This window comes from Fusarium phalaenopsidis (assembly GCF_050370095.1).
Source record: "Fusarium phalaenopsidis strain FUZ10S chromosome Unknown contig_32332, whole genome shotgun sequence".
In the NCBI taxonomy this organism is placed as follows: Eukaryota; Fungi; Ascomycota; class Sordariomycetes; order Hypocreales; family Nectriaceae; genus Fusarium; species Fusarium phalaenopsidis.
In genome coordinates, this window is record NW_028145391.1 from 2,576,598 (window position 1) to 2,603,126 (window position 26,529).

Sequence of the window (26,529 nt, forward strand, 5' to 3'; positions counted from 1 at the left end):
CACTCGTTTTAGGGCATCCAGAGAGGTGTCTGTCAGCATCATTACTTCATATCTGCCGGCGTGAGAGCCTGCACCATACTGGTGCCCTCGCTGAAGCGCGTCCGGAAGATGCGGTTCGCGTTCTGGAACATGCCGTCCTTGAGACTGACGACGATGAACTGCGAGCCCTTGAACCGCGTCTTGATTAGACGGCCAATGTTTTGAGTGTGCGAGAGATCCAGCGCTGCGTCAACCTCGTCAAGAATGTACATGGGCGCAGGCTTGAACTGAAGCAGAGCCATGATGAGAGAGAGAGCAACGAGAGACCTAGAGTGGGTTAGTTAGCAAATGCCCTGTTTAAAAGGGGTTCATGAGAATCCTCACCTTTGACCACCACTCAGCTCGGTCAAACTTTGCTTCCACACCTTTCCGAGACAGACCTTGACCTCCAAGCCATCGCTGATAGTCTTGCCCTCGGGCGGATCAAGCTTGGCAAAGCTGCCACCAGGAAGCAGCTCCGAGAAGATGTTGCCAAAGTCTCCGTTGACCTTCTCCCACGTCTCCTGAAGGGCCTTCTTCTTGTAGTCGTCCAGGCTGACAATCGTCTCCTCGATCTTGCGCTTGTCCCTGATGACCGTCTTGATCATGTGCTTGAGTGACACCTCCTTCTTCTCAACACTATCAATCATGTTCATGACCTTGGGGTTGATCTTCTTCTTCATGCCCTGGAACCGTTCTGTCAGGTTGCGCAGCGTCGACTTGCACTCCCCGATATTCTGGTTACGGAAGTCATAAGGAGTTCCACTGCGGCCAAAATTGTCCTTCTCATCATGGATCCATTCGTATTCCTCTTCGAGATGGGCCACGTTCTCAGCCGCTCCCTCCTGCTCCTTGTGGAACTTCTCTACCTGGTGGCCGAGTTTTTGCATCTCGAGGCCCTCTTCGGCGATGCGTGCGTTCTTGGACCGGGTGGCATCCTCCAACGCTCGAAGCTCATCATCAAAGAGATGTAGCTTGGCACGCTCATCATCAAGCTCAGCCTGAACAGTGTCGTGTGTCTCGGTAACTTGAGCCTTTTGCTTGACGAGATCCTCGATATCCTTTTGTTGCGCACTGATACCGACATCGACTTCTTGTAGCTGCTCTCGAGCAGCAGACAGATCGAAACCCGCTTGCTCAGCATCAAGCTGAGCGTTTTGAAGCTCCTTCTGGAGTGTCTTGACTGCAGCAGCGTTCTTGCCGAGACCGGCTCGTAGCTTATCAAGAGCCTTCTGGAGCTCGACGAGCTTGGCGTCCTTGTTGTTGTCGAAGTCCTTCATATCCTTTTCGATGGTCTTGATATCGGTGCTAGCCTTTGCTTGCCGGGCCTTGGCCTCAGTGATACTCTCTTTCAGCTCTGCGATTGTTGACTTCATGTTCTCGACCTCCTGGATGATGGATGAGGAAGAGTTGCCGCCGATCTGCTCCTCAGCAAGCTTGATCTCGTGAGTCTTCAAGTCCAGGTCTTGCTTAATCCTGCGGGTTTGGTCTAGCTTGGCCTTCTCGGAGGAAATTCTACGCTGAAGCTCCTTCAACAAGTATTCGGCCTCGCTCAGCTGGCGGGTTAGGCTGTTGAGCTTCTGCAGAAGAACTAGAACACCACTTGAGTTGGGTGAACTTCCACCAGACAAGGTACCCGAGGGGTCGTAAGCATCACCCTCGAGAGTGATACTCCTCATGCGGACGTTGGGATCAAAGGTGACTCTCTTGGCCGTGTCTGCATCGGCACAGATCAAGGTATTGCCGAATACGTATTCCATCGCCGCGGAGACCTCGTCGTCGTATCCGACTAGAGTCAAAGCCAGATCGACCTTGCCTGGAGCAATTTTTTGAGCTGTAGCGATGGTTTGAGCTGATGCCTTGAAGGCGGCAATCTTGTTGAGTGGAATGATGGTCACTCGCTTCCGCAGCTTTCCCCTCTGCAGTAGTTGCGTACCCGTCACCTCGGTATCGACGACGACGTTGTAGAGGCGACCTCCAGCACATATCTCCAAAGCAGTACCGGCTTGTGTGTGCTGCTTATCCAGCGTGAAGAGCTGCGCGACCAATCCCTTGACCTTGGACCGGTCAAAGTTGGGCACAGGATCCGCGTAGTTGAACTCGGTGTTGGCAACCCGGCGCTTCAGCGTGTCCGACTCTTGTCTGAGGTTTCTGACCGTTTGCTGCAGCTCGGATTCTTGCTTGTACATTTGCTCTTCCTGACCTGGCTCAAAGCCTAGACGGCTGAGCTCCTTCTCGAGCTTTTGTGCCTGGACCTTTAGCCCGTCAAGGTCTCGCAAAAGATCAGCATTCTGCTCCTTCGCCTTCCTTGCTCGGGGCTCCTCTTCCTTGATGCGTTTCTCTAGATGCGATATCTTGATCTTGGCTTGCTCTTGTTCTGTCGCTGCTGCTGTGGTACGGTTCTTGGCGTCCTGGAGCTGACCTTGATAACCATTCTCCTGGCCGTCCTTGGAAGCGACACCGGTTTGTAGTGTCTGGAGAAGCTCTTCTTTGGACTCTGCATCCTTGTTCTGCTGCTCAAGGTCGTTCTTTGCAGCATCGTATGTGGCTTTGGCGTTCTCGAATGCGAGCGTCTTTTCTTGCAGGGTGGCCTCCAACTCGGCAACAGTCTTTTCCATCACCTCCTTCTTCTCCTTCTCCTCTGCTAGACTGGACTTCTTCAGGTCGAGAACAGTGGCCAGCCGCACAAGTTCATTTGAGTGCTTCTTGGCAGCCTCCTCCAGTGCTTGGGCCTTGCCGCCCTTTCGAAGCTCCTTGTCTCTCTGAGAGCGCACCTTCTTGACATCTTCTTCAAGGTGGGAGATTTCGCTTCGCAAGCGAGCGGCTGAGTCCTCCAAATCACGCTGCCTTTGCTTCTTTCCCTCAAGATCTGCTGCTGATTGTCTCAGCTTCTCTTGGCATCTGACATAGTCGTATGCAACAACCACTCTGGTCAGCCGCTCGAGGTCGTTTTGTGTCTGTTGAAAGTCGAGGAAGGCTCGCTTCTCGGTTCGTAGTTTCTCGAGCTTGGGCTCGATCTCGTCCTTCAAAAGCTCTCGAAGCTCCCCCAACTTCATCTCCTTCTTCGCCATTGTTTTCAAGGCCTTGTCTCGGCGATCCTCGAACATCCTTGTTCCTGCAGCTTCCTCAATCATAGCTAGGATTTCCACAGCCTTCATGTTGAGGACCTTTGTGATACGTCCCTGCATGATGAGGAAGTTGGGGTTGTTGATATTAAGCTGAACGGATTGGAAAAGGTTCTGCACCGTTTGCTGTTGCGCTCGATGACCGTTGATGAGGTACTTGGAGGTTCCTCCGAGGACGATCTGGCGAGTCACACTGATTGTGGCATATTCTTCGAATCCAATCGGCGACTTTTTGGTTTCTCGGTTGTCGAAAACGATTGTGACGCTGGCTTTTGTAACACCCGCTTGACCGCGCTTGTAAATCAAGTCCTACGAACTGTTAATTGAGAAGGATGAGGGGGGGTTGAGCTGGCTTGCCTGTAGGTTTTGCGCTCGAACAGTAGACATGTTGGTAATTCCGAGAACAAAGCAAATGGCATCGAGGATATTCGATTTTCCACTGCCGTTAAGGCCAGTGATCGAGTTGAAGCTCTCATCCCTAGGGGCGTTAGCTGTGGCTGTCGAGTTGTTTTGGCTGCATTATTTACCATCCCGAAATGACCGTACGCACTGCGTACGACTTGAAGCCCTGCGCAAAAGATTAATAACTGCAGAAAATTGCAAGACTGATTGCAAGTGACGGCTTACGTCGATAATCACTTCAATAACCCTCATCTTGGTTGAGGCTGAAGGTTCACGGCTGCTTTGAGTTGCTGTTGCTTGGTTTCGTCGCTCCGGACCTGAGGGGGGACGCGATAGCAAGCCAAAGTAAACAATAATGGGGGGTAACGATAAGCGCCATGTCACGTGCAGATCTCAGATCAGTACGTACCCACTGGACGGAAACGCGCTTTCCATTTGGATTCGAGGGCCTGTCCCACTTTAAGTTGTTGTTGTTAGCGCCTGCCCTGCCCGGACCCAAAACAAACAGAGCCACCATCCAACTCCGAGCTCTTTCTGCGATCAACCAAGCTCTTTGCAACTCCACCATTTTAGTTGTTTCCTGACACGCAAGCCCGATGAACTTGTAATCCGCCATATACGACTCGAGTCGAATTTGACCCTTTCTTATTACCGCGCGCACCTTCTCACGACCGACACAATGGCGGCTATGCGAGGACCGCGCATCCCAACTGGTTCTGCGGCGTGGGTCGCCGACGAGCGCGCTTCTGCCCTCCAGATCGTTGATGTCGAGGTCGACGAGTTCACGTACGCTGCTCACAATGAGTTCTCGTGGCTCAACGAGCACATGGCTGGTATCTTCAGCGAGAATGAAACGTACGCGTTTTCCGTCTTGCTCTGGTCGCGCCTACTAACATGGATACCCTTTAGCAATATCGCAGAGACCTTCAAGACGCCTGGTAAACTACGCGGCAAGACGCCCCGAACTGTGCGCAAGTTGAATCCCACAGAGCCAAGAGTCGTAAGTGTCTACGCCGTGCCTGGTTTGATAATAATTGCTGATGAACGATAGCCCTTGTCGGATGTTTTCGGTGGCACACCTAGCAGTTCAGCCAATCGTTTGGCCCATCACCTCAGAGCTCACACACCTCAGCTCCAGAAGGAGTCTTCGATTCCTCCTCCTTCCCCCTCACCTCGGCGTCACGCGCCCTCACCACCGAAGCCGACATTGCCGTCTCCTGAAAAGACGTTCCGAATCGCCCAGGAGGACGAGACCGTGAATCACCTCGAGTACATTTCCTCGGACAACCATATCGACGAGCCCGTCGAGCAGGAGAAAGAGCCCGCTCCGACAGCCAAGTCACAGCCTATGACGCAGGATTCTGGCTATTATGGAAGCCAGGACATCAACTCTACAACTGTTGATCCTCTCGCCCAAGAAGATGCCTCCATGATTGACCCCACAACAATCGACGAACTTGTCACTGTTCCCGCCGAGTCGAGCCCTCTGCATTCTATTGTTCAAGATGAACCCGCGGTTACATCACCAGCCAAGACGCAGCAGACAATAACCGAGCCCCAGGAGCCCGAAGAGGCATCTCCTGACGACGCCCGCTCCCAATCCGACGGTTCCAGCCCGATGCGCCCAGGCTTCCGCAAGAGCAGCCTCAACTTCCCATCTCTTCCGGCTCGAGAGCCTCTGACAGCAGGAAAGAGTGGCGGCCCTAGAGCGTCTCGGACTAGCCATCTCGACTTTAAGAGGACCAGTTACCTCGGCAGGCATACGGGAGGAAAGAGTCTTGGAAACTACGCAAGACAAGATGCCTCCGACGAAGAGGATCACGACGACATGAATGTGGACGATATTCCCACGGTACCCGCTCAACAGCGAGACAATGCCGAAGACCTTGCCGTTCACCACAACAAGACATATACTCAGATGCTACAGGATCGGATAAACGTGCTTGGAAAATCCCAGCCCAACGGTAGCCGACCATCGAAATCGATTCACAGCCTGACAAACTCTCAGCCCGCCCCTGCGTCCCAGTCTGCCCCAGAGCCGAAATCACCATCGCCTAAGAAGCTTGAAACTGCAACAACTCCTGGTGCTTTCCCCGAGGACGACGATGATGACTGGATTGACCCTCCAGCTGCTGAGCCAGCCAGTGGAACAGCGTCTGCTTCGAGGCCCACGCTTTCAAAGAGCCATTCTGCCGACGTGATGGAGGGAATTCATGGAAAGGAGACTGTTGGGTCTCTAGACGTGGATATCGAGGAACGAGCAAAGACGCAATCGCCTACTCGAGCCGCAGCAACCCTTCAGCGACCCAATATTCTTGGGCATGGAAAATCTGTGTCTGTGCCTGCTATTCCACTTGTTGGCTCGCTGGAGCAGCAAGATGGTAGTCCTCTTAAGAAGACGGTCTCAGTCTCGAACCCTTCTGTCATGATGGCGACTGTGGCCGAGTCTAGTGTTTCTCAGACTCCCACTAAATCGCCCTCACGGCGCTTCCGCGACAGCCCCTTGAAGCAAGTCAAGAACAAACTATCGTCTGTTCTAACCATGTCCAAGGGGCTCCTGATCAGCAGTGCAGCGGCCAGCGCCGAGGGCAAGTCGTCGATACTCTCACCGTCCACAACCCGCCTGGGACTCTACCCGAACTTGTCTTCGGAGGCAGCCCTCCGCAAACCCAGTGCGGATTCGCTAAGGAACGGTAGCCCTGTTGCTGACCGACAAGCCAGCCCATCTCGACCTGTTGCTAAGCGCACTCGGGCTTCCACGGAACGTGAGAAGGAGGACAAGCGCCGAGAGAAGGAAGCCAAGTTCCAAGCCGAACAAATGGACAAGCTTGAGAAGGAGCGAGAAAAGGAGCGCGAGAAGGCCCGCGTCTTTAGCAAGGAACAGGAGAGGATTGCCATCATGGAAAAGCAACTCGCCGCCAAGAAGGAGAACGAGCCTCCTGCCACCAAGACTACGCCCAAGGCCACCCGGTCCAGCCCTCGCAAGGCTAAGCTGTATGAGACGGAGGCAAAGGCCGCTGATCATGATGTGGATATGGTCGACGCCCCTACCATGGTACCCCCTCCCTCAGCCTCGCGATCGGTTGGACCCGGTCAACCTCTTCGCAACAAGGAACTCCGGAGACCTATGAAGCCAGGAAAGGAAACCCTTGCCAAGACGAAGCAGGCTCCCACTGTTATCCGAGTGAATACGGGTTCGCAGCATTCGCAGTTCCATCCTGCCAGCAGCTCCATGTCTGCGAGTTTCCAAGATCATGGTGCTTCGACAAGCTCTCAACCTAAACAGCAACTGGCGAGCAAGGCGAGCAAGGCTTCGCTCCAAACAAAGCCATCTGTCTCAGCTCTCAATGCTTCAGTAGGATCAACTGGTCGTCCTCGAGCACTCGATCTAGCAGCAAAGAAGAAGGAGCAGGATGATCGAGAGGCGCAGCGCCGGCGTGATGCGAAGGCCGAAATGGACAGGAAGAGAGCGGCTGCGAAAGAGGAAAAGAAGAGGCAGGAGCAACTTCAACGACAAGCGGAAGAACAGCGTAAGCGTGAGCAGGCGGATGCAAAGAAGAACGCTCAGCGCCAGGCAGCTATCGAGAAGGCCAAGAAGACGCCAGCACCCCCTCCCGCTGCCCGAACACAGCCGAACGGTCCTCCTGACTACAGTCTTGGACTGGACAAATCCAGCTCGGTCCAGCGAGGGGATGGCCCTCCTCGACCCCCATCTCGCATGAACTCGGGCATTCACAGGTCTCAAGAGGACATTGGGCGTCCTGTCAACGCGGTCTTGTCGACTGCTTCCAAGTCGAAGAGGCCCCTTGGCCAAGATGCCAACGAGGATGGACCAGCCCGACATGCTCCTTCTCGTGGCCCTCAATATCAGGCCAAGGATGCGAAGCGCCGCCGAACGAGCGATGAGTTTGCTGACGAGTTGGACTTTGATCACCCCCCCAACATCAAGGGACCGCCTCTTCGCCCATCAAGCACCCTTAAGAAGGTAAGACATAGCGATAGCCATCTCTATACTAGAATCAAGGCTGACCATAATCAGGACATGCAGACGAAGAACATGATGAGTGGCTATGTCTCTCAGAATACTGTTCAAACCCTGTTCAAGACTGGTGTCGCGCAGCACCCAGGCCAAGCCAAGGGAGGCAATCCCTTGGATATGGCCCAAATTCACAAGGGGGCGATTCCGTTTGCCCCCAACCCCAACCCTGCAGGACCTTCGTACAAGACGCCTGCCCGTCTCGGTGGTGTCAATGGAGTCAAGTCGGTGGCCAAGTCTGCGCAACGATCATCGCCGCGATTCCAGAACCCTGAGGCTATCGAGCTTCCTGAAATTCAGACTGATGATGAGGACGAGGATGATGATGATGGGCATGCCCTCACAGCCGCAGCCTGGGCTGACTCTCCTGACCTCCGTCGAGCTCTAATGCGACAGGAGGTGATGGATCCATCACAAGTCTTTGGTTCGACGGCAGCTCTGAACATGGAGGAAGTCTTCAACCAGAGCAAGGAGAGATTCCACAAGTTCCGTGCTCGCACTTCTAGCGCCAACTGGAGCGGCCCTGACCGTCTTACTGAGGACGATATCCGAAAGGATCTGGCAGCTAGAGATAAGTTGAGACGAGAGGGCGGATGGTCGTACGAGCTAAGCAGAGACATGATGTAACGGTCTATCAAAGTGGACATGAACACACTTATGACGTTTTGGAGGGGAACAAGAGGAGTGGCAACAGGGGCCACCGGACAAAAGGGAACCGGACGGGGATGAATGAGTGGTTTTTGCATTGCGATGGATGTTACAGGCGACAAATTGCGCATTTCCTATGGAGAGAAGAGGAGAGAGTAACTTGTATTTTTTGTGTTTGGCGAATGGCGAAAACGGAACCGGGACGGCAATTGGTGTTGTTAGATTTTATCACGTATCCCTCCGTACTGTACTGTACGTACTTGCGCATCCGAGGACAGATATACTGTACCGTTGAGCCAGTTGAAGCAACTGGATGACGCTACTGCAACGCTGATGATGCAGTATGCAATAGAGATTACACACACAACAGTATCTGCACACCATACACCACACACGTGAAGGACGAATGGTTCCTGGTGAAGAGAGTTGCGAGAGGTCGTCGCATTTTCCCCACTCTAAACAGCCTCATTGGAACGCTAACCTTATCATGGATGGGATCCATGAGCCCGGCTTTCGGCCTCCCGCGTTGGCTCAACAGTTTTTTTCTGGGCTGGGCGGGCTCTCTCGCTTTCACATGTCAGACTGAGGCTCGGGATGGGACGGGGCGGATTTGACATGGGATGGAAACTAGAAATGATAAGTTTGGATTGGGTTGGCCACTGCACTGCGGTTAATGCAATGCCTGTACCTGCTGTGCTCGCCTCGTGCCTTTTTTTATCGCTTGTTTCATGAAAGGCTTCTTTTCTACCCTTTCATGCCCAAGTTTCTCTCCTTTCGCTCATCTGCTGACCCTGACCCGACCCTGGTCACGAGAGTTTGCTCACCAGGGGCTTCAACATACTCACTTCTCTTCTCACTTCCTACACCATGACGTGGACGTCTAGGCTGTAGATTTGTCTCGTTTCATTCCCGGCATCCATCCTCTCACTTACCTCGACTGAAGCACGCAATCAGCTCTCTTGCTCTCGCACCCGACGACCATGGTGTCCCACATCAGATCATTTGCGCCGGCGTTCGAGGAGGTCAAGGTCGCCCAGATCACCGAGAGCAGGATCTCCAACGTGGTCGCCATGCTTCCCGTGTCGCTTCAATCAGGCCCGATCCGCTTCCTTCGCCGCAGCATCAGCCTTCACACCCTCCGCCCAGGCGTCGTAGTCCCCGCTGCGCAGTCAAAGCCTCGACCTCTCTCAGAAGCTGATGCAGCAGCTCTCAATGCTGAGCCGCTTGAGACTGGCATCCTGACGCAGAGGGATGAGCCTCAGTATACGGAAGACGAGGCTGCGCGTCCGCAGCGGATGAGTAGGGTTCTCTATTCGGAAACCAAAGACGATGAGCAGGCTGTTAGAGCCGCGTCTGGTATTCACTGGAAGTTTGCACGGCAGGGTACACTCGCTCCTGTCGTCTGATAGAATGATATCGCAAGCTGACCCGTCTACACAGGGACGAATCTCGTCAACATCTCGATAGATGGGGGCAGGCCCGCCGTGACAGAGGAGGACGTCACCTTTGAGCGCAAAGCCTTTGTTGACGGTGTGACATATCTCCTTAAAGCTCTACCGCAGGACCTCGATGACTGTGAACTGAAACGGGTACAAAGCGCTCTACCACAAGAAGTCAACCCACCGAATCTAAACCGAGGCCAACTACAAACTAGCTCGAGCCGAGCCGGCCCTAGTCGAAAGCGTTCGATTCTTCATCGTGGAGTCCAGATGACTGTCGTCAACCTGATCTTCTTCCTCAGCTTCCTGATGCCATACCTGCTGTATCTCATACGGTGTGCCGCGAGACTGGAGCGGAAATACAAGATATCCGAGGTAGTTGTTGGTCACGGCATCGACTTTGTCAACTCGATTGGGAAGCAGAGCGCCTCCTTGACCGAGACGATAGGCCAGATGAACGACGGCAAGGTTGGACAAGCTCTTTTGGAGGCGTTCGTGTGGACTGTAGATGGCGTGACACAGGGCATCTCTGATGGTCTCGGCGAGGGTCTCTCGATTGTGGGATCCAGGACAGTCCAGATCGCTTAGAAGGAAGACCTCGTATGGCAAAACAATATGGTAAATTTAGACATAGACGTTGGAAACCGGGAACATAGAAGTCGCCTTTGGCCGTCGACGAGCACTGCGACGCAGCGATATGACATTCATGAATTGATTAACATGCATGATGCTTCTACTCAAGCCAGCCAATGACATGTGAGACGTTTCGACTCAAGCTGTTTGTCTGAGGTACTGAAACAAAGGGTCTTGCCTTCCATGAATCTTCCGGCGCCCCACGTGACGGACGGAGCGGACTTGCCGCTCAACCTAAGAAAAAGAACCCACTTAGCCGATAAGAGATTGTGAGAAAAATTCCCTTCCGTCCCAGCGACGCGATTATCGCCTCCAAACCTCCCATACATTAATTTTTCCCCTCTCCTCCCCTCCGTCGTCTTCAATCCGTCCTTCTTTGTTTGCAATCGTCTGTGGCATTGTCTTTTCTGTCCCTGTCGCACTCAGTCACAATGTTCCGAACAAGCATTCGGCGCTGCGCCAACCAGGCCAGGACAGCCGCCGCTGCTGCCCTCATCTCTCAAACTCGAGCCGCATTGCCCGTCGCCCGTCGTCAGGCCCTGTCCGCCCAGTCCTCAATCGCCACCTTGAACAAGATCGCTTTCATCTCCCGGGCGTACTCTGCTGAGGCCAGTGCTCAGGCCTCGCAGCCCACCAGCTCGGCGCCTGCTGAGGAGCCCACAAAATTCGCCGACCTTGAGAACGTCGACCAGACTCTTCTCAGGGCCATCATTCAGGGCATGAAATATGAGACTATGACTCCTGTCCAAGCCAAGACTATCGTGCCTGCTCTCAAGGGCACTGATATGTGAGTATCGCAACCGCTGCCTCGAGATTTCGCAGACTAATTCTTTTCAAGTGTCGCACAAGCCAAGACCGGTACCGGAAAGACGCTTGCCTTCCTGTTGCCTCTGCTGCAAAGAATGATCAACGAGGACCCGACACTCGCCAACAGAGGTGCCAGACGTGAGGCCCGATCCGACGATATCCGTGGCATTGTTCTGTCTCCTACTCGAGAACTCGCCGAGCAGATTGCCGTCGAGGCACGCCGATTGACCGCCAACACTGGCCTCGTTGTCCAGTGCGCTGTCGGCGGCACTGATAAGCGTCAGATGCTTCACCAGACCCGCCGACAGGGCTGCCACCTTCTGGTTGCCACCCCTGGCCGTCTCAACGATCTGCTCCAGGACCCCAGAAGCAACATTGAGGCGCCCAACCTGGCGGCTCTGGTCCTTGATGAGGCTGACCGAATGCTTGATACCGGTTTTGAGAGGGAGCTCAATGAGATCCAGAGCCAACTCCCTCGCCCCACCGACAAGATTCGCCAGACTATGCTTGTTTCCGCTACTATCCCCGACTCTGTCATTCGCCTGGCCCGTACCATGGTCCGCGCCGATGATTTTGAATTTGTCCAGACCATCCCCGAGAACGAGTCCCTGACTCATGACAAGGTTCCTCAGCACATCGTCCCCGTCTCCGGCTGGACCCACGTCTTCCCCTCGCTCTTCGAGCTGATCGACCGTGAGGCTGCCAAGTCCTTTGAGGACCCCAATGCCCGCCCTTTCAAGGCCATTGTCTACTTCAACACCACCTCTCTCGTTGAGCTTGCTGGTGAGATGGGTTTCCACCGACAGCGAAACTCGCGTTCCCGGGGCACTCACCCTCTGCACACCTACGTTATGCAGTCCAAGCTCACCCAGACCCAGCGACAGAAGGCCGCCGACATGTTCCGTGGTGCCAAGTCTGGTGTTCTCTTCTCGTCAGATGTCACGGCCCGTGGAATGGATTTCCCTGATGTCACTCACGTCATCCAGGTGGATACTCCCCGAGACCGCGAGTCTTATATCCATCGTCTTGGACGAACTGGTCGACAGAACAAGGAGGGTGAGGGTTGGTTGATCATCCCTCATGCTTCCATCGGCGGTGCTCGCAAGCTTCTGTCCGGTCTCCCTATCAAGCAGAACAACTCCCTCGAGAGTGCTGAAACTGATGTCGAGGGTGGTGAGGCCACTCCCGCTCACAGGGATACCCGAGCAATCTTTGAGGTCATGCCCCGCCGACTCCTTTCAAGCACCTACGCTTCCATGTTTGGTGTTAGCGTTGACAAAATTACGCTGGCTGAGGATGTCAACAACTGGACTCGACATGGCTGGGGCTGGGATAACCCCCCCTATGTCTCGCCTCTTTGGGTCAACAAGATGGGCTTGTCCCGTGCTCGGGGCATGAACATCAAGTCGAATGACTTTGACGACGGAGACGATACCCGATTCCGCGGAGTTGACCGAACCAACCGCGATCCCTTCGACGCCATGTCAAGGGATGCCCGCCGTGACGACTCCCGCTCCCGATCTTCTCGTTCTGGTCGTCCTTATAACCGTGGCCGCTCTGGTGGGTACAACAGCCGTGGATCTTCCTATGGATCTTCTTCCTTTTAAGGGGTAATGGGTGACTCTGTGACGTGAAAATGTAACAATACCAAAACGACGATGGACTGAACTGTTGGATGATTTGTACTTGTACTGGGCATTGTTATGGGTACGGGATGGATGCGCATGTATGATATGGAAAAAAAGGGGGTTTGGCTTGTTTTTTTAGACATGATGAAGGCGTCATATATGTATGTGGTTTTTGTCCACGACTACTCTACTTAAGAAATGATTCTAATCCCAACAAGAACTGATATTTCGTGTGTGTGTGATTGTTGTCTTGCTATTATATCCGCGACTTGTCCTCACCACCATGTCTGACATTCAATAGATATCATGAACATTTATAGCCAAGGGCATTTCTCGACAGACAGCAGCACCGTCAAAGACAGCCAGCCCAACGCCTGATCCCAACTCCCAGTCAACGAACGCCAAGTTTATACATGTCGGTCTGTCCCTTGATCACGGTATTCGCTGGCCCATGAGCATGTTGGCGTCCCACAGCAGCACTCGCTCATCCCAGCCTACAGAGGCGACCCAACCACCCATTCCGAAGAGACACCAGTCAACTCCAGTGACAAACTCGGTATGCCGATTCATGATGCCCACCTGATTGCCTATTGAGGGCCCCATGGCTGGGTTCTGCGGTTGGCCAGACCCGTCGTTCCAGAGCCGAACCGTCATGTCGTAGCTGGCGCTGATGAGAGTGTCGCTCGCATGGGGACTCCACGCCAGCCTCCGGACGGCGTACTCGTGCCCTTGCATGACGGACAGCGGACCAGCGGCGGGGTTTCGGATGTCAAACGTTCGCAGGACCCTGTCCACGCCGCCCGTGGCGATGACAGTGTCTCTGTACTTGTTCCAGTCATGAGTAAGGATCTCAGAGGGCTGGCTAGGGGCGCTTATGGGCGAAGGCTGCAGGGGAGGCGCATGAACAGGTATGGTTGTTGTAAGGTGGTACTTGGCAGAGGATGGCGTTCGGAGGTCGAAGATGCGGAGATGCGAGTCGGAGGATACGGCAGAGATCAGGGCGGGGTTGGAGGGGCAGAAAGATGTGCTGTAAGTGCAGTTTCCGATGGGGAGGGTCTTTATAGATTGGTTACGCGTTGGCGACCACTGTCGACTATGATTAGAGGCATTGTTCGCAGCGGGGAAACAAGTCGAAACTCACAATCTTGACTGTTCCGTCCCAGGAGCTCGAGATGAAGGTGTCCTTGGTCACGGGACTCCAGCAGACTGAGAAGGCTTCCCTCTTGTGTTCGTGAAAGTTCATGACGGGGAAGTCGTTGACGCCTAGGTCAAACAGCTTCAGCGATCCATCTCCGCAGGCGACAATCAGCTGGTTCTCGTTGATCTCGGACCAGGCCAGGTCGTAGAGCGCATCGTTGGTATCGAAACTGCGGCGCGAAAGAGCGTCAGTGACCAAAGGAGAGCATTGGCGACCCAATCGATGTTGGATGCTACATACGTCTTTTCAACCTGCACGCCCTGGGCCGTCAGGCCGAGCGTGAACACGCGGCCATTGCCCACGATGCCAAAGTTGGCCGACGTCGCGACGGCGATGCGCGAGTCGTAGTACGGCGAATACTTTACGGCGTAGGGGTTGAAGCCCTGCGTGCGGAACTCTAGCATGGCAGCCATGATGCCGGAGGAGGGGTGTCTTCTGGGACGGGTCGCATCGACACAAGGAGGGTTTATTCACAGCAGGGCGACCACCATTGAACCTCCTCTCGAGACCTCAAGTAGCCCAGGGAGGTCGTATTGACATGTGCCTCGGTAAAGGCCGAGCCGCGGGGTGCGTGAGCCATGCGTCTAACGATGCGATGCGTCATCAACGGGTCGGTGCATTAATCGAGGTCAGAATCACGTGCTCTCGCGTTGACACATTTCGCGCCACCGCGCCCTTTCAGCCTCGACATTGACAAGCAAATGATCAATCCATCTTTGGACGTGGATTTCGCAGAATGCCACCGCGTGTCCTGTTATATACTGCTGAGATGAGCAGCAGGTGGTTCTAAATACCCTATTGAGACTATGAAAGCCTTCCTGACACGCCCTAAACGGAAAGCATCCCCGCCTCAGCCAGACAAGACAGAGCCCGAGGAGCCAACAGAGGTCAAGTTGGCACTCTTGTCATCTCTGCATCCGACATTCGAACAGGAAGACTTGTTGGATATTCTACTGGCTCATGATGGATCCGTCTCTAAGGCGTCCGCTTCGCTCAAGATTCGGCCCCAGGCGAAGAAGGGCAGTCGGGTCATTGGATACCAGCAGTCCCTAAAGCAGTATGCGTCGCCAAGTAGCTCAAGCTCACTGGCCACGTCGCCGGTGAAGAAGAAGCTCAAGTCGAAGAAAGGCAGCACGCTGCACCTCTACGACCCAGAGGACGTCGCAGAGCACACGCCATGCACCATCATCCACAACTTCCTCCCACCTGAGGACGCCAACGAGCTCCTGAAGGAGCTATTGGAGGAGGCAAAGACATTCGAAAAGCCACCATTTCAGTTGTTTGAGAATATCGTCTCCAGTCCGCACACGTCGAGTTTCTTTGTCGAGAGTTACGACGAGATCCGGCGGACAAAGACCGACTATCACTACAACGGGGCTAGACTCACGGTATCTCCCCTTTTCTTCAACGTTTTCAACTCCATATCTGACTGTCGGGTATGCAGGATGTACGGCGGATTACACCACAGCTCCTCAAGGTGAAACCCAAGGTTCAAGAAGCTGTCAACGCCGAAATTCAAAAGCGGATCAAGACACGTTACCCAGGGGGTAAGAAGCTCAAGTATCAGCCGCCAGAGGACTGGATTCCCAACTCGGCCATTGTCAACAATTACCGCGGTCCGCAGGAGAGCGTTGGCTGGCACAGCGATCATCTCACATATCTCGGTCCTAGAGCGGTCATTGGGTCCGTCTCCCTCGGTGTCGCCCGCGAGTTTCGAGTCCGTCGGATAATACCGAAGGACAGCGATAAGAAGCCCGTCGAGGATGCAGACGCCGAGGGTCAGATATCCATCCACCTCCCCCACAACTCGCTGTTGGTGATGCATGCCGAAATGCAGGAGGAGTGGAAGCACTGCATCTCGCCAGCGTTGTCGATTGATCCCCACCCCATCTCAGGGGTAAGTCGCATCAACATTACCTATAGGGATCACCGCGACAACATGCACCCTCGTCGCACGCCTAGGTGTCCATGTGGCGTCCCCTGCGTGCTTAGAGTGGTGACCAAGAAGAAGGAGAACTTTGGCAAGTACTTTTGGATGTGCTATGCCGGCAACGTGCCAGGCAAGGACAACTGTGGCTTCTTTCAGTGGGCCGAGTTTGACGATGATGGGAACCCTTTGTTCAAAAAGACAGATTCAAAGACATCTTGAATATATTACATGAGCAAGTATGCTTTCGTCTCAGGAATACACATACACGCCCATGTTGTCCTTGCCCAATAAGGCAGTCATGGACATGCGCCTCAGTGACTCTATCATAACAAACCACCATTTTATTATTCAATGTCCTCCGAGATCTGCCCCTTATAGGTGCCCTTGTATATGCCACCATATCTATTTATTTACCTCTATATCCCTATCTACCCTCCAGTTTGCCCATTCAGAGTTGCCCCTTTTAATCTGTCCCTACTTCTTAGTAGAAAACCGCATATACTTCAGCAATGCCAGGCACAAAGCCGCAGAAACATACATGGCCCCAGCAAACATCTGCACCCGAAGATACGGGTACTTGTCTGTCTCGTTGTCCCTTAGTTTTACGGCGATGGCCTCTGCCACAGCCGTAGGAGGCCCCAGCACCAACCATAGGACCCCCAGGGCACTCGACATATTACCAAGACCAACAACCTCTGCCGCCAACGGAGCCGCCGTTGCCCACAGAGTCCCTGCTACCAACCCAATGACCATGGCGAAGAAGCAAAGCGCCACCATGGACTTTGCAAAGACCCAGAAAACAAAGCAGAAGAAGCCTGATAAGAAGGTGGCGGCCAAGGCAACGTTAAACCTCCCGAGTTTGTCGCTCAGAACCCCGACTCCAGGTCGGCCAAAGGCTTGACCGAGGTTCAGGAGCGCACTGGCGATACTGCCTTGATGCTGCGTCAAGCCTATGGCAACGGCGTAGCTCGAAAGACTGAATAGCAGCACCACGTATGCCATGCTGCTCAGGAAGGCCCATGCCAATAGGATGTTGTACTGCACATTCCGGAGCACAGAGAACCGCATCGCAGCGCCCTTGGATCTCTGTTTTTCCTTGGGTGGGAGACGAAGTAGGCTTCCGCATGACAGGTTCACAGCGAAGCATATGATTCCAAGGATTCGCATAGTCCATGGAAAGTCCAGCCTGGGGATCATGGCCCCTGTCGCCAACGAGTATGTAAGACCGCCAATCCCAGAGCCAGCGGCAGCGATTCCATTCGCAAGACTTCGGCGTTTTTCGAACCAGTGAGAGGTCACCCCCACAGAGCCTATGAAGCAGAGGCCCATGCCGATGCCGAAGCAGATGCCCTGGGAGAGAAATAGTTGCCAGTTTCTGCCGACAAAGGACGTTGTTATCAGCGAGACCGCTTCAAAGACTGCCCCAATCACAATGGTCACACTTATACCGCAGTGATGTACCAGAGCGGTTGCGAGGGGAGAAACAATCATGGCACATGCAATGCTGAGACCGCCAACAAAGGCGTAATCAAGCGCGGTGGTGCCGGGGAAGGTATGATCGGAGAGATAAAAGGCGAGGATAACACCGTATGCCTATCCACTGCATGTTAGAGGCCATATCTAGACTGAGGAGGTGATTTTCATACACTGTTGATGCCCCAAGTATGGGCATTAATCAGGAAAGTTGCAGCAACGCACACCCAGCCATATCCTCCCTCAGGGGGGGCCTCCGGGTCTTCCTGGTGTTGAATGTCTGGATAACAACGATCGATTGCACACGACATCTCTTCAAGTTCGGTCGAAGACAAGGTCGAGCGACTGTCGCCAGGAAGAGTTGATTCAGACATTGTGTAAGGATTATTCAGATCGGTCGTAGACGTAGGAGGTTCAGTTGCGTTTCAAGAGCCGTTCGAAGACGAGGGAAGCAAGTGTAAAGACCGGGTTTCGGTTCCTTGCCTGTATCAATCAATCGCTCTGGCTTGGGCAGAGCTCTCTTAATGTACCTTCTCACATAAACACTTACATCGGTCATCTCGGCCCCGGGAGGCCGAGTCGATACCAAGTCCATCGCCGGAAGGGCCCACTTATCTCCGGCGACGATTTCATTGGCCAATGCTTCGTGGCCAATGAACGCCACCGCCCCGGACCCTCGGGGCCGAGAGGGCCGAAGCCGGCATGCCTCCAAGATCAGATTACGGTAGTCACGGAAACTTGGAGACCTCCAAGTGATTGAAAAGAAACCTCGTCAGTATCGATCATGGCTCAGATAAAGGACAGCGCAGTCGACCGAGGTTCTCCCCACGAGTCTCCCCAGTCACAGGCTTCGGCGGAGCATCGCCGGCAACACCGGTCTTGTGTCAACTGTTACCAGCGCAAAGTACGGTGCAACAGGATACTGCCATGTACTCCCTGCTCTCGTGCTGGGCTTCAATGTGTGTATCCAACAACAGCACGTGCCGCTTCGAACAAAGCACCGTCATTGCAGGATATTTCAGACCGCCTGGAACGACTCGAGAGTCTACTGCTGGAAACACTGGGCAGAAATAGTGCTGAACATGCACTGGCTCCAAAACAGGAGGTTCAAGTACAAGCATCTCAGACACAAGAAGCTCGTGCTGTACCTGTGCCTCCCACCAAGCCGACCTATTTAAATGATGTCAGCTCCAGACCATGGGAAGCTCTACTGCAAGCCGGTAATCGGGCTCACTACGTTGACAATACAAACCTGCTTGACCTCTTTCAAGATGTACGCCACTCAATGCCAAGAGCTTGGATAGCCAGGGTACTGATACTTTCCCAGGAAGACCGAATCAACCCCCCCGAACTCAATGAAGTGCAGGAGAGCGTGCCTGGTTCATCCAGCGGGTTAAGCCTTGCGCTTGGTTTATCACCCATGGATCTTTATTCAGGCACTGACCCAGATCACCTGCATCCGGACACACGTCTCGCTCTGCGGTTATGGACAGTGTACACAGAGAGAGTAGATCCAGTCCTCAAGATCCTCCATATTCCAACTACACAATCTGCCATGATCGCCATGATTTCAGGGCCAAAGCAGACTAACCACTCTCTCGAGGCACTGGCATTTGCAGTCTACTATGCTGCTGTTACCAGCTTGTCCGAAAATGAGATGTCGACGATCTCAGTAGACTCTCGGCAGGGGTTCCTTCAGAAGTGCAAGCTTGGACTGAACCAGGCCATCACAAAGGCCGATTTTCTGAACGAGCCAAATATGACGACGCTACAGGCATTGGCTATTTTTGCAGTAGGTGTGTCTTAGGTGAATTTTCTATCCGAAGCTGACCATAGAAGACGTGCCTCAGGGTTCACGACAACAGCCGCGCCGTCTGGGTCCTCATTGGAACTGCGATCCGGCTAGCGCAGTCCATTGGGATTCACCGAGATGGGGCCTCGCTCAAGCTGGACCCTTTCGAGAGCGAGCTCCGTCTCAGGCTGTGGTGGCACCTCTGTGTGCTTGACTCGCGGGCGCCCGAAGACCACGGCTTCACCAACACCATCGAAAACCTCGATCAAGGGCTCCGGCTGCCCCTCAACGTTGACGACGCTCAGCTCTATCCTGCCATGAGATCTTTGCCGCCTGATTCTGAAAAATGGACAGAAATGACCTTTGCCCTCGTCCAGCTCGAGGCTGTCAGGCTGGTACACCGAATCTTGGTCGCAAAACCGAGGAATGACCTTGAGACTCCCGAGAATATCGAGGCAAAATGTGCAGTCCTCGAACAGCACAACCAGTGGATTGAGTCGAGGTTTCTATCTTTGCCCCCAGCGTCAAGTCTTCGCAATGCTGCGTGCGCCCACTACTACACAGCGTGTGCCAAGATCGAGTTTATGCTTCAGGTGCGCCAGGAGCTGCACCTCAACCGGCACAGGGAGGCGCCGGGCGCCGTGTTCAGGGGCCTTGGGGAGCGGCCATTCACTGCCGCGTGCCGCACATTAGAGAGGAACTGGTCCCTGGCGAGCGGGCAGATCTCAATGGAGCACACGTGGATCTTCAAGACCTACACCCAGTGGTACGCCCTAGCCTACGTCTTGAGGTACCTGTGTGCTTTCCCCAGCGTTCCTGAGACTGAGGAGGCATGGGTGCTGGTCAATCGGGTCTTCAGCTCCATACCGTACGCTCAGAGTGGCCAGATGGCTCGGGAGAGTAACACCGGGAGGAATAGTATTTGGAAGTGCCTGGAGTCGCTGCGCTGCCAGGCCTTGAACGCGAGGACAGCAGCTCGAGGCTCCCCTGTCCCTGAGCTCTCCACCCCTAATAATTCCCAGGGCAGCCCAGTAGAGGATGGGGCATTGGCAACTGAAATCAGCGCCCCTTCAGTTGGCCTACAGGATCAATTCTCAAGCCCAGAAGCTGCCTCGTTGTTTGCGGACCAAGTGGAGCCTCCTCGTCTGTCCGATACGACGCAGTTAGCGGATCAATGGTATAGCGGGCTGCCGCCCTTTGGCGACTTTGCGATGCCAGAGATGCTTTACTTGCCCGAATGGAATGACATTGTCAACGGGAGCTAGCCTGAGTACTTAAGATTCAGACAATGTGATTCAATAACTAGAGGCGAAAGGAGTCGAATGTGTGTGATAGTCATTAGGACAGTGCGTAGGTTGTAACTTGTCGCCCTCGCGCAAAGAAGGTCGTTCCCGTTTAGTACCGGAATGTGGCTTTTGAGGCGCTTTGAAATTCAAAGTCGTTCCAAGGCGTTCCTGGTAGGAAAAACCATGAATCTCGTAGGAGGTGGGCTAGTATCAAAAACCCCCTCGATTGCATCGATAGTGTAGCACTGATAAGCTAGTAGTAGCATGGGGCTGTCCTGATTCGAGTGCCCTATTTCTCTTCCGGAGCCTTTAGTTTCTTGCTCAAGGCACATCGCGTGGTAGGCCTGTGTCTCAATGCTGTAAGTCATTGGTTGTGCCCTGGGACACTGAGCCTCCGAAGCCTGTCCTGCTTCAGGCGCCTGATCTAGTGCACCATCATCATTATCGACATAATTTTCGATGAGAATCAAGCAGTCTTTAAAAATCCGGTTTTCGTTCTCTATGTCTTGTCTTCCCCACAGTGACCGCAGGTGCCCCTTTTCATGTGACTTGGTCGATATCCAGGCTGAGACCCAGGTCTCGGATGACGGTCTCGACCCTAGTCTATGATGCTGATGGTGTGCTGTCTCGCCTCAAGATTGCGCAACGCCAACGCTGGCATTCCCCGCACTGGTAATGGCGTTCCTCGGTTGGTATTCCACCGAGGCTCTTGGTCAACGTCTTAGTGCAACCAATTGCGCCAAATCACTATCTTAAATCCCCAGACTCCATGAGCGGGTTCGGACGTGGGCCGGCCTTGTCTAAGACCGATATCGAGCGTGAGAGATTTGAGCTTGACACTGGCAGTAGAGCGGAGTGTATCTGCGTAGTATAACTGCTGGTTGAGCTCTGGCATGGGTTTCTCGTAGCCTCAATTTGCACTGCGTAGTCTGACGGAAGCCTGCGACATGGAAAAGCCGAAATCATCTTGCTGCATCCAAGAGCCCTCTATTCAAGTTTCGTACGAAACGAGAATGAAGCTCAAGGACCAAAAGGAATCCCTAAGGCTGTGGTTGAAGTCTTTGATGCCAAATTAGCCGCTTGGGGGGCTTGGCAGTGCATCTGGGTGAAATCACCACCAGAAGTCCCCAATCGCATACCAAAAGTTGACCAAATTCAATTGAAAAATTCAGTTCAAACTGGCTTGGCATATTTGAATGAAGCAGACAGATCGAATGCCCAAGTGCCATTCAAGCAGAGGACATGAAACATGACTGACCCGGGCATGAGGTCCGGTGATGGCGCGTCGCCGATACGACGGGCGGAATGGACGCAGATCGTCTCGATCCAGGCTAGCGGCAAGATGACATCTCGCCGAAATTGCGACACCGCCTTTGATTTTATCCAATGACTTGGTTCTGAGGCGCAACTACTAATCGTCCATTGGGCCCTGCAACTGCAGCAAAGTCGACTGTGTCGCAGAAACCCTGGTTCTGTCTCTTCGGGGTTGAGCGGGAGGGAAGATGAAGCTTGGGCCCAGGTACGCAATCCTAACAGCCCCAATTCCCGAAGCGAGGACAAGGGAGCCAGCGAGGACCCTGGTCGGCGAATCATTGGAAGGGTGTGTCGACCCTCTAGGAAATAGAGTTCGATAGTGGCTGCAAGGCATTGGGAGCGCTCGTCACTGTTGACAGGATGCATGGTTGGTCAGGAGAGTTGGTGTTGATCAACAGTAAAGGATATTCAAAGCTTTCGGGGAGCGAGCTTATTGGATGTGCCTGGCGTCACACAGGCACCTTCCCAACGTGTGAACGCTCGAGAAGGAAGGAAGCGGTTTGCCAAGAAATTGGAAGGCAGTCCGTGGGTCGTACCCGCCCCTGGTACGCCGCCAGCCACTTGCATTCGTCCCAAGATCTTTCCTGGTGAGAAAGCCAATTTCAACTTCCCCTCTAACTTCCAGACAGCACGAGGGTGAAAATCCTTCAGGACCCTTGAGTGCTCCGCCATCTCAACTCCCGTCGTCACATACCGCCTCGATCCTTTCTGCAGCCCGCCCGCCTTCCTTGGCCGCTCTCGCCAATTCCCAAGTCCCGCTTGGATCCTTTTCCTGCATCGCGGCACGCAGTTCTGTGCAGCCGGGTTGCCGCCGGCATCTCGTCCAACGCCTCGCAGCTTGCAACGGCGATCCCTTGTCGATAACCCGGCGCTAGGAGCCGCATGACACTGACATACGGTTTCGGAGTATTTTCTCCTGCCCTCTCACTTCTCTCCAACTCCTTCTCTTGAACAACACAGACCGTCTTCTCGCACAACGTCAGAATCGCGCAACCATGTCTGAGCTGCTCACTTTCCCCGCATCATCAGCGGCCATGCTGGAATCTCGCTTACCCCCGTCGACCCTCGCCCAAGGAACCCCCTCGCGACCCTTCGTTACCCTGACCTTTGCAACTTCGCTCGACTCGTCACTTTCTCTCGCACCTGGTGTACGGACCCGGCTCTCTGGGCCCGGCTCCAAAGCCATGACCCACTATCTCCGTTCGCGCCATGCGGCCATCCTCATCGGTGTCTCCACCCTCCTAGCCGACTCGCCTGCCCTGAACTGCCGCATCGCCGGTGCTGCAAGACAGCCCCGTCCCATCATTATCGACCCCCATCTCCGCTGGGTTCCTGACCCCACGGATAAGGTCCTCGAGGTCGCACGTCTCGGCACTGGCCTAGCGCCCTTTGTCCTGACTGGGGTGGGTTCCGAGAGCTTGCCTGCCGCGAGTGTTGCACTGCTTGAGCAGCATGGCGGCAAATATATTCATGTTCCAGCCACGTCTTCAGGTCCTGGCAGCCGCATGCGTTTTGATTGGCGCGCTGTCTTTGATGCACTGCTCCACGAGCATTTGACCAGTGTCATGGTTGAGGGGGGTGGCCAGATCATCAACTCGTTACTAAACCCTACGTTCCACGACATGATTGACTCGGTCATCGTCACCATTGCGCCCACCTGGCTCGGTCAAGGGGGCGTTGTCGTATCTCCGGATCGGCTCCAGGACTCCGCAGGTGTTCCGGTCCCAGCTGCAAGGTTATCCGAAGTGTCGTGGCATCCCTTTGGTGAAGACGTTGTTTTATGTGGGAAGCTGCATACCTAGTGCCCCAGAACTGGACTATATAAATATCTCATGTCCCTGCCGCTTGATTTGGATCTAACATTCCCTTTTCGCTACCTGTGGCTCTTTTTTGTTCCTTTCTCTTTTGTGTTTAACACGTCCTCCTAACATGTGTAGCCTCTGAACCCGAGCTCGAAATGACCCACCAGCCATCCGCCTCGCCAAGAAAGAATCATCTCATCGTCGATATCGAGTCTCGAAGTTACTAGACATCCACCTCCTCGCGACCAGATATTCGCCCATCGAACCCCCAATGCCTCGATCCAACCTCGACCTTCACGTGTCAGACACGACCCGTCCACTTGATTTCCAAGCTCCGCAGTGGATAGTATGCGAGCCCCGTGACGACGAACGCCGCCTCGAAACCCAGATCCCCGATTCGTTCTCCTATGGGTCCAGTGAACCATGGCGTGTCCATCGATGGTATGACTAGCCCGAGGCTGACCAACGAGGCACCCATGGCTGCCAACCCCGTGGGAAGATATCGCCCCTTGTTCCATATTTCTGGGTCGTACGAGCTGTAATCTCTCTTCCGGAAGACCACAAGCTCCTCGATCATGACGGCGTCGAAGCATCCTGCCCAGTATCCGATGACGCTGAGGAAATTCTCAAGCGAGGTTGTCCATTCGGCAGCCGCGTAGATTGCCATGGGAATCATGATTGCCATGGTGACAATGATGAAAAAGAAGCGAGGCACCTTGGTGAAGACTGGGAGGAGCATCTGCAAGCACAAGGCCACCGAGTACATGGAGTTCAGCGTGTTCCCGACGACACTCAATGCAAGGACGACCAGAATGAACTTTCCAAACCCGCCAGCCGGCGCAAGCATCTCGGCCAGCACGCCGCCGACCCCATAGACGTCCCACGCCGTCTGCCACGACTCGTTGTTAGGGATAGCACCGCCAATGGCTGCCCCGAGTATGAGAAGAGGCGTTGCAGGCGTCGACAGGCCCAGGTACACATACGTGAATAACTTACGCCTAAGCACCTCATCAGCTCATCGACACTCATGATAAGTTGGAGCTAGGACCACTCACTTAGGCTCTTTGGGATCATGATAAATGGTGAAGTCGGACACAGTCCCGCCAAAGGTCATGAAGTATCCGGCCATCAAGCTTCCATACCCAATGACGCCCTTGACCGTTGCTGGTTCATGCTCGACCTGTTGCATGAGCTGCTTGCCTCCGCAACCAGCTGCGATGGCAATGGCAATCAAGTTTGGAAGCCACTGCCATCGCTGCCAGGCGTGGATGGCTCGATATCCAAGTAGCGCTGCCACGAAGCTGATTGCGCAGACAATGCCGATTCCCACATTGACACTGATTGTAGCCTTCTCGTTTAAGGCTGCAATGGCCTGTCCGCTAACGATGGTTCCCATGAGTGTGAATCCAGTCGCCGTTCCCGCGCTCAGGAGGATTGGAATGACAACAAAATAGAGTCTGTGATCAAGGTTCCAGCATCAGCAGTTGAGTTCCAGGAAAGGATTCAAGATGGAGCCCTACCCGAAGGAGTATCGAGCCTGGATCATCTGCCGCATACCAGTCTGGTACCCTCCAATTCCCATGATCGCTGGCGGAATACATGTCACGAAGTTGAAGAACAGGATGATCAGAGAAACGTCTCGAAGCTTAAGACCATATACGGTCGTGCCAAGGGCTCCGGTAGGCAGCCTATCCGTTGGTCAGTAATTCCTGGGATCATCAAGTCGGGACAGCTTGGTCAACGGACGGTAGAACGCAAAGGAGACAGGTGAAGAATACTGTGAACAAGTTGCTGTGTTGGGTCTGGGTCCGTTCTTCTGGTGGCACCGGCAGGATCCCGTTCTCTTCGACGCCGGCATCAAGCACTTTCCTGTACCACCTTGAAGGTATGCCTTTCATGTGCTTGACGGAAGCCGCAACCTCGACATTGGGGCCGTCGTCGTTGCCATCATTCTTCGTCTGGCCTGGCCAATGAGGGGTACGGTTGGCCTCCAGGTCATCGCCAACTGGTACCGTCCGGCTGATGGCAGACGACTCGGAGTTCATGATTTTGAGCGATGGTTCGATGTCGTTGGCGTGTTGTGAAGATCTGGGGTCGGAGATATGGATTGGGGGCATGGCATGGTTTTCAGCTTTTCAACATCAAGGACGGCACAAGGGCGGAGAGAGGAGTCGTCTTGCATCTCGAGACTCGGCACCTCGCACCTACCCTTCCCTGGCCACTATTATTCCTGCTATGGCTCACTAATCAGTCAACTGCAGATTCCAACTTGCGCTTGAACCTCAGGTCCTTGTCACAGAACAAGAGTTGTCCGTCGACGCTGCTTTGCCAAGGCTGCTTTTCACAGACGGCAATCGGATTCGAAGCCGTCTCATGTACTCAGTCTTTGACTGATGTATCACGCTGGTGAGAAATTTTGTTCAGCATGCATCTTGGCGACTAAGGGATTTTGGAGATGAAGTAGCCCTCTGGCAGTCACCCGACCCTCTGTGGTTCATTGACACATGGCTCCCATCTGAATTACACTGGGTCATAGGTACTTGCGTTCGAGGCTCTCGGAGTCTGTCGAAAGTCGGTGACATTCGCTATGGTCCATCCCCAAGCCTTTGGACGAAACTGAGACAGTTCAAGCAGGCTGTCCTTCTCCCTGCATGCGGTTCGGAGTTAGCGAGCAGGCCAACATCTCTTCATGATCGTCACGACTCGCTCGACTTTGGCTCAACTCGCAGGGGCGCTGCATCCCAGGTCCCCGTCGACGCAGGCTTTGTGGGCCTCTGAATGGAACTTGGTCAGGACGTCAAACACTGGCGCAGATCCCCTCGAACCGACCTCTCTCTCCCTCCCGCGTTGCTGTTCTTGGGATATCTTGCAGATGGAGTCGGTCTACCAAAGCAGAGCAACGGCACGCGGACCGATGAAGCACCTGGGTATTCCCTCCCCTCACAAACCGGGCACAGGGACCCTCCTATTTGATGAGTAAGGCCAAGACCGACGTGTT

At 54.1% G+C, this 26,529-nt stretch overlaps 10 protein-coding genes across 10 annotated transcripts; 6 read left to right on the forward strand and 4 right to left on the reverse strand.

Annotated features, from left to right (window-relative positions):
• Positions 1–41: 41 nt before the first annotated feature.
• LRP88_13786 (condensin subunit SMC2) lies at positions 42–3,797 on the reverse strand (the record flags this gene model as incomplete). The annotated part of the gene is made up of 5 exons (XM_083250142.1): positions 42–306; positions 364–3,452; positions 3,522–3,621; positions 3,671–3,711; positions 3,771–3,797. 5 exons carry the CDS (start codon positions 3,795–3,797, stop codon positions 42–44), a joined length of 3,522 nt encoding a protein of 1,173 aa, XP_083094476.1.
• A 427-nt stretch (positions 3,798–4,224) lies between these two features.
• LRP88_13787 (uncharacterized protein) lies at positions 4,225–8,208 on the forward strand (the record flags this gene model as incomplete). The annotated part of the gene is made up of 4 exons (XM_083250143.1): positions 4,225–4,400; positions 4,455–4,545; positions 4,597–7,530; positions 7,585–8,208. 4 exons carry the CDS (start codon positions 4,225–4,227, stop codon positions 8,206–8,208), a joined length of 3,825 nt encoding a protein of 1,274 aa, XP_083094477.1.
• A 1,001-nt stretch (positions 8,209–9,209) lies between these two features.
• On the forward strand, positions 9,210–10,256 carry LRP88_13788 (uncharacterized protein; the record flags this gene model as incomplete). Its single annotated transcript, XM_083250144.1, has 2 exons — positions 9,210–9,612; positions 9,670–10,256. 2 exons carry the CDS (start codon positions 9,210–9,212, stop codon positions 10,254–10,256), a joined length of 990 nt encoding a protein of 329 aa, XP_083094478.1.
• Positions 10,257–10,732: 476 nt separating this feature from the next.
• On the forward strand, positions 10,733–12,715 carry LRP88_13789 (P-loop containing nucleoside triphosphate hydrolase protein; the record flags this gene model as incomplete). The annotated part of the gene is made up of 2 exons (XM_083250145.1): positions 10,733–11,088; positions 11,140–12,715. 2 exons carry the CDS (start codon positions 10,733–10,735, stop codon positions 12,713–12,715), a joined length of 1,932 nt encoding a protein of 643 aa, XP_083094479.1.
• A 453-nt stretch (positions 12,716–13,168) lies between these two features.
• On the reverse strand, positions 13,169–14,347 carry LRP88_13790 (WD40-repeat-containing domain protein; the record flags this gene model as incomplete). The annotated part of the gene is made up of 3 exons (XM_083250146.1): positions 13,169–13,822; positions 13,878–14,103; positions 14,175–14,347. 3 exons carry the CDS (start codon positions 14,345–14,347, stop codon positions 13,169–13,171), a joined length of 1,053 nt encoding a protein of 350 aa, XP_083094480.1.
• A 393-nt stretch (positions 14,348–14,740) lies between these two features.
• LRP88_13791 (uncharacterized protein) lies at positions 14,741–16,083 on the forward strand (the record flags this gene model as incomplete). Its single annotated transcript, XM_083250147.1, has 2 exons — positions 14,741–15,322; positions 15,379–16,083. 2 exons carry the CDS (start codon positions 14,741–14,743, stop codon positions 16,081–16,083), a joined length of 1,287 nt encoding a protein of 428 aa, XP_083094481.1.
• A 255-nt stretch (positions 16,084–16,338) lies between these two features.
• Positions 16,339–17,711, reverse strand: LRP88_13792 (MCT family MFS transporter; the record flags this gene model as incomplete). Its single annotated transcript, XM_083250148.1, has 2 exons — positions 16,339–17,457; positions 17,511–17,711. The coding sequence occupies 2 exons, from the start codon at positions 17,709–17,711 to the stop codon at positions 16,339–16,341; spliced, it is 1,320 nt and encodes a 439-aa protein (XP_083094482.1).
• A 1,181-nt stretch (positions 17,712–18,892) lies between these two features.
• LRP88_13793 (fungal specific transcription factor domain-containing protein) lies at positions 18,893–20,394 on the forward strand (the record flags this gene model as incomplete). The annotated part of the gene is made up of 2 exons (XM_083250149.1): positions 18,893–19,129; positions 19,177–20,394. 2 exons carry the CDS (start codon positions 18,893–18,895, stop codon positions 20,392–20,394), a joined length of 1,455 nt encoding a protein of 484 aa, XP_083094483.1.
• A 2,330-nt stretch (positions 20,395–22,724) lies between these two features.
• Positions 22,725–23,531, forward strand: LRP88_13794 (2,5-diamino-6-(ribosylamino)-4(3H)-pyrimidinone 5'-phosphate reductase; the record flags this gene model as incomplete). Its single annotated transcript, XM_083250150.1, has 1 exon — positions 22,725–23,531. The coding sequence occupies one exon, from the start codon at positions 22,725–22,727 to the stop codon at positions 23,529–23,531; it is 807 nt and encodes a 268-aa protein (XP_083094484.1).
• A 301-nt stretch (positions 23,532–23,832) lies between these two features.
• On the reverse strand, positions 23,833–25,576 carry LRP88_13795 (permease for cytosine/purines, uracil, thiamine, allantoin-domain-containing protein; the record flags this gene model as incomplete). The annotated part of the gene is made up of 4 exons (XM_083250151.1): positions 23,833–24,529; positions 24,587–24,832; positions 25,052–25,219; positions 25,278–25,576. The coding sequence occupies 4 exons, from the start codon at positions 25,574–25,576 to the stop codon at positions 23,833–23,835; spliced, it is 1,410 nt and encodes a 469-aa protein (XP_083094485.1).
• Between the last annotated feature and the right edge of the window lie 953 nt (positions 25,577–26,529).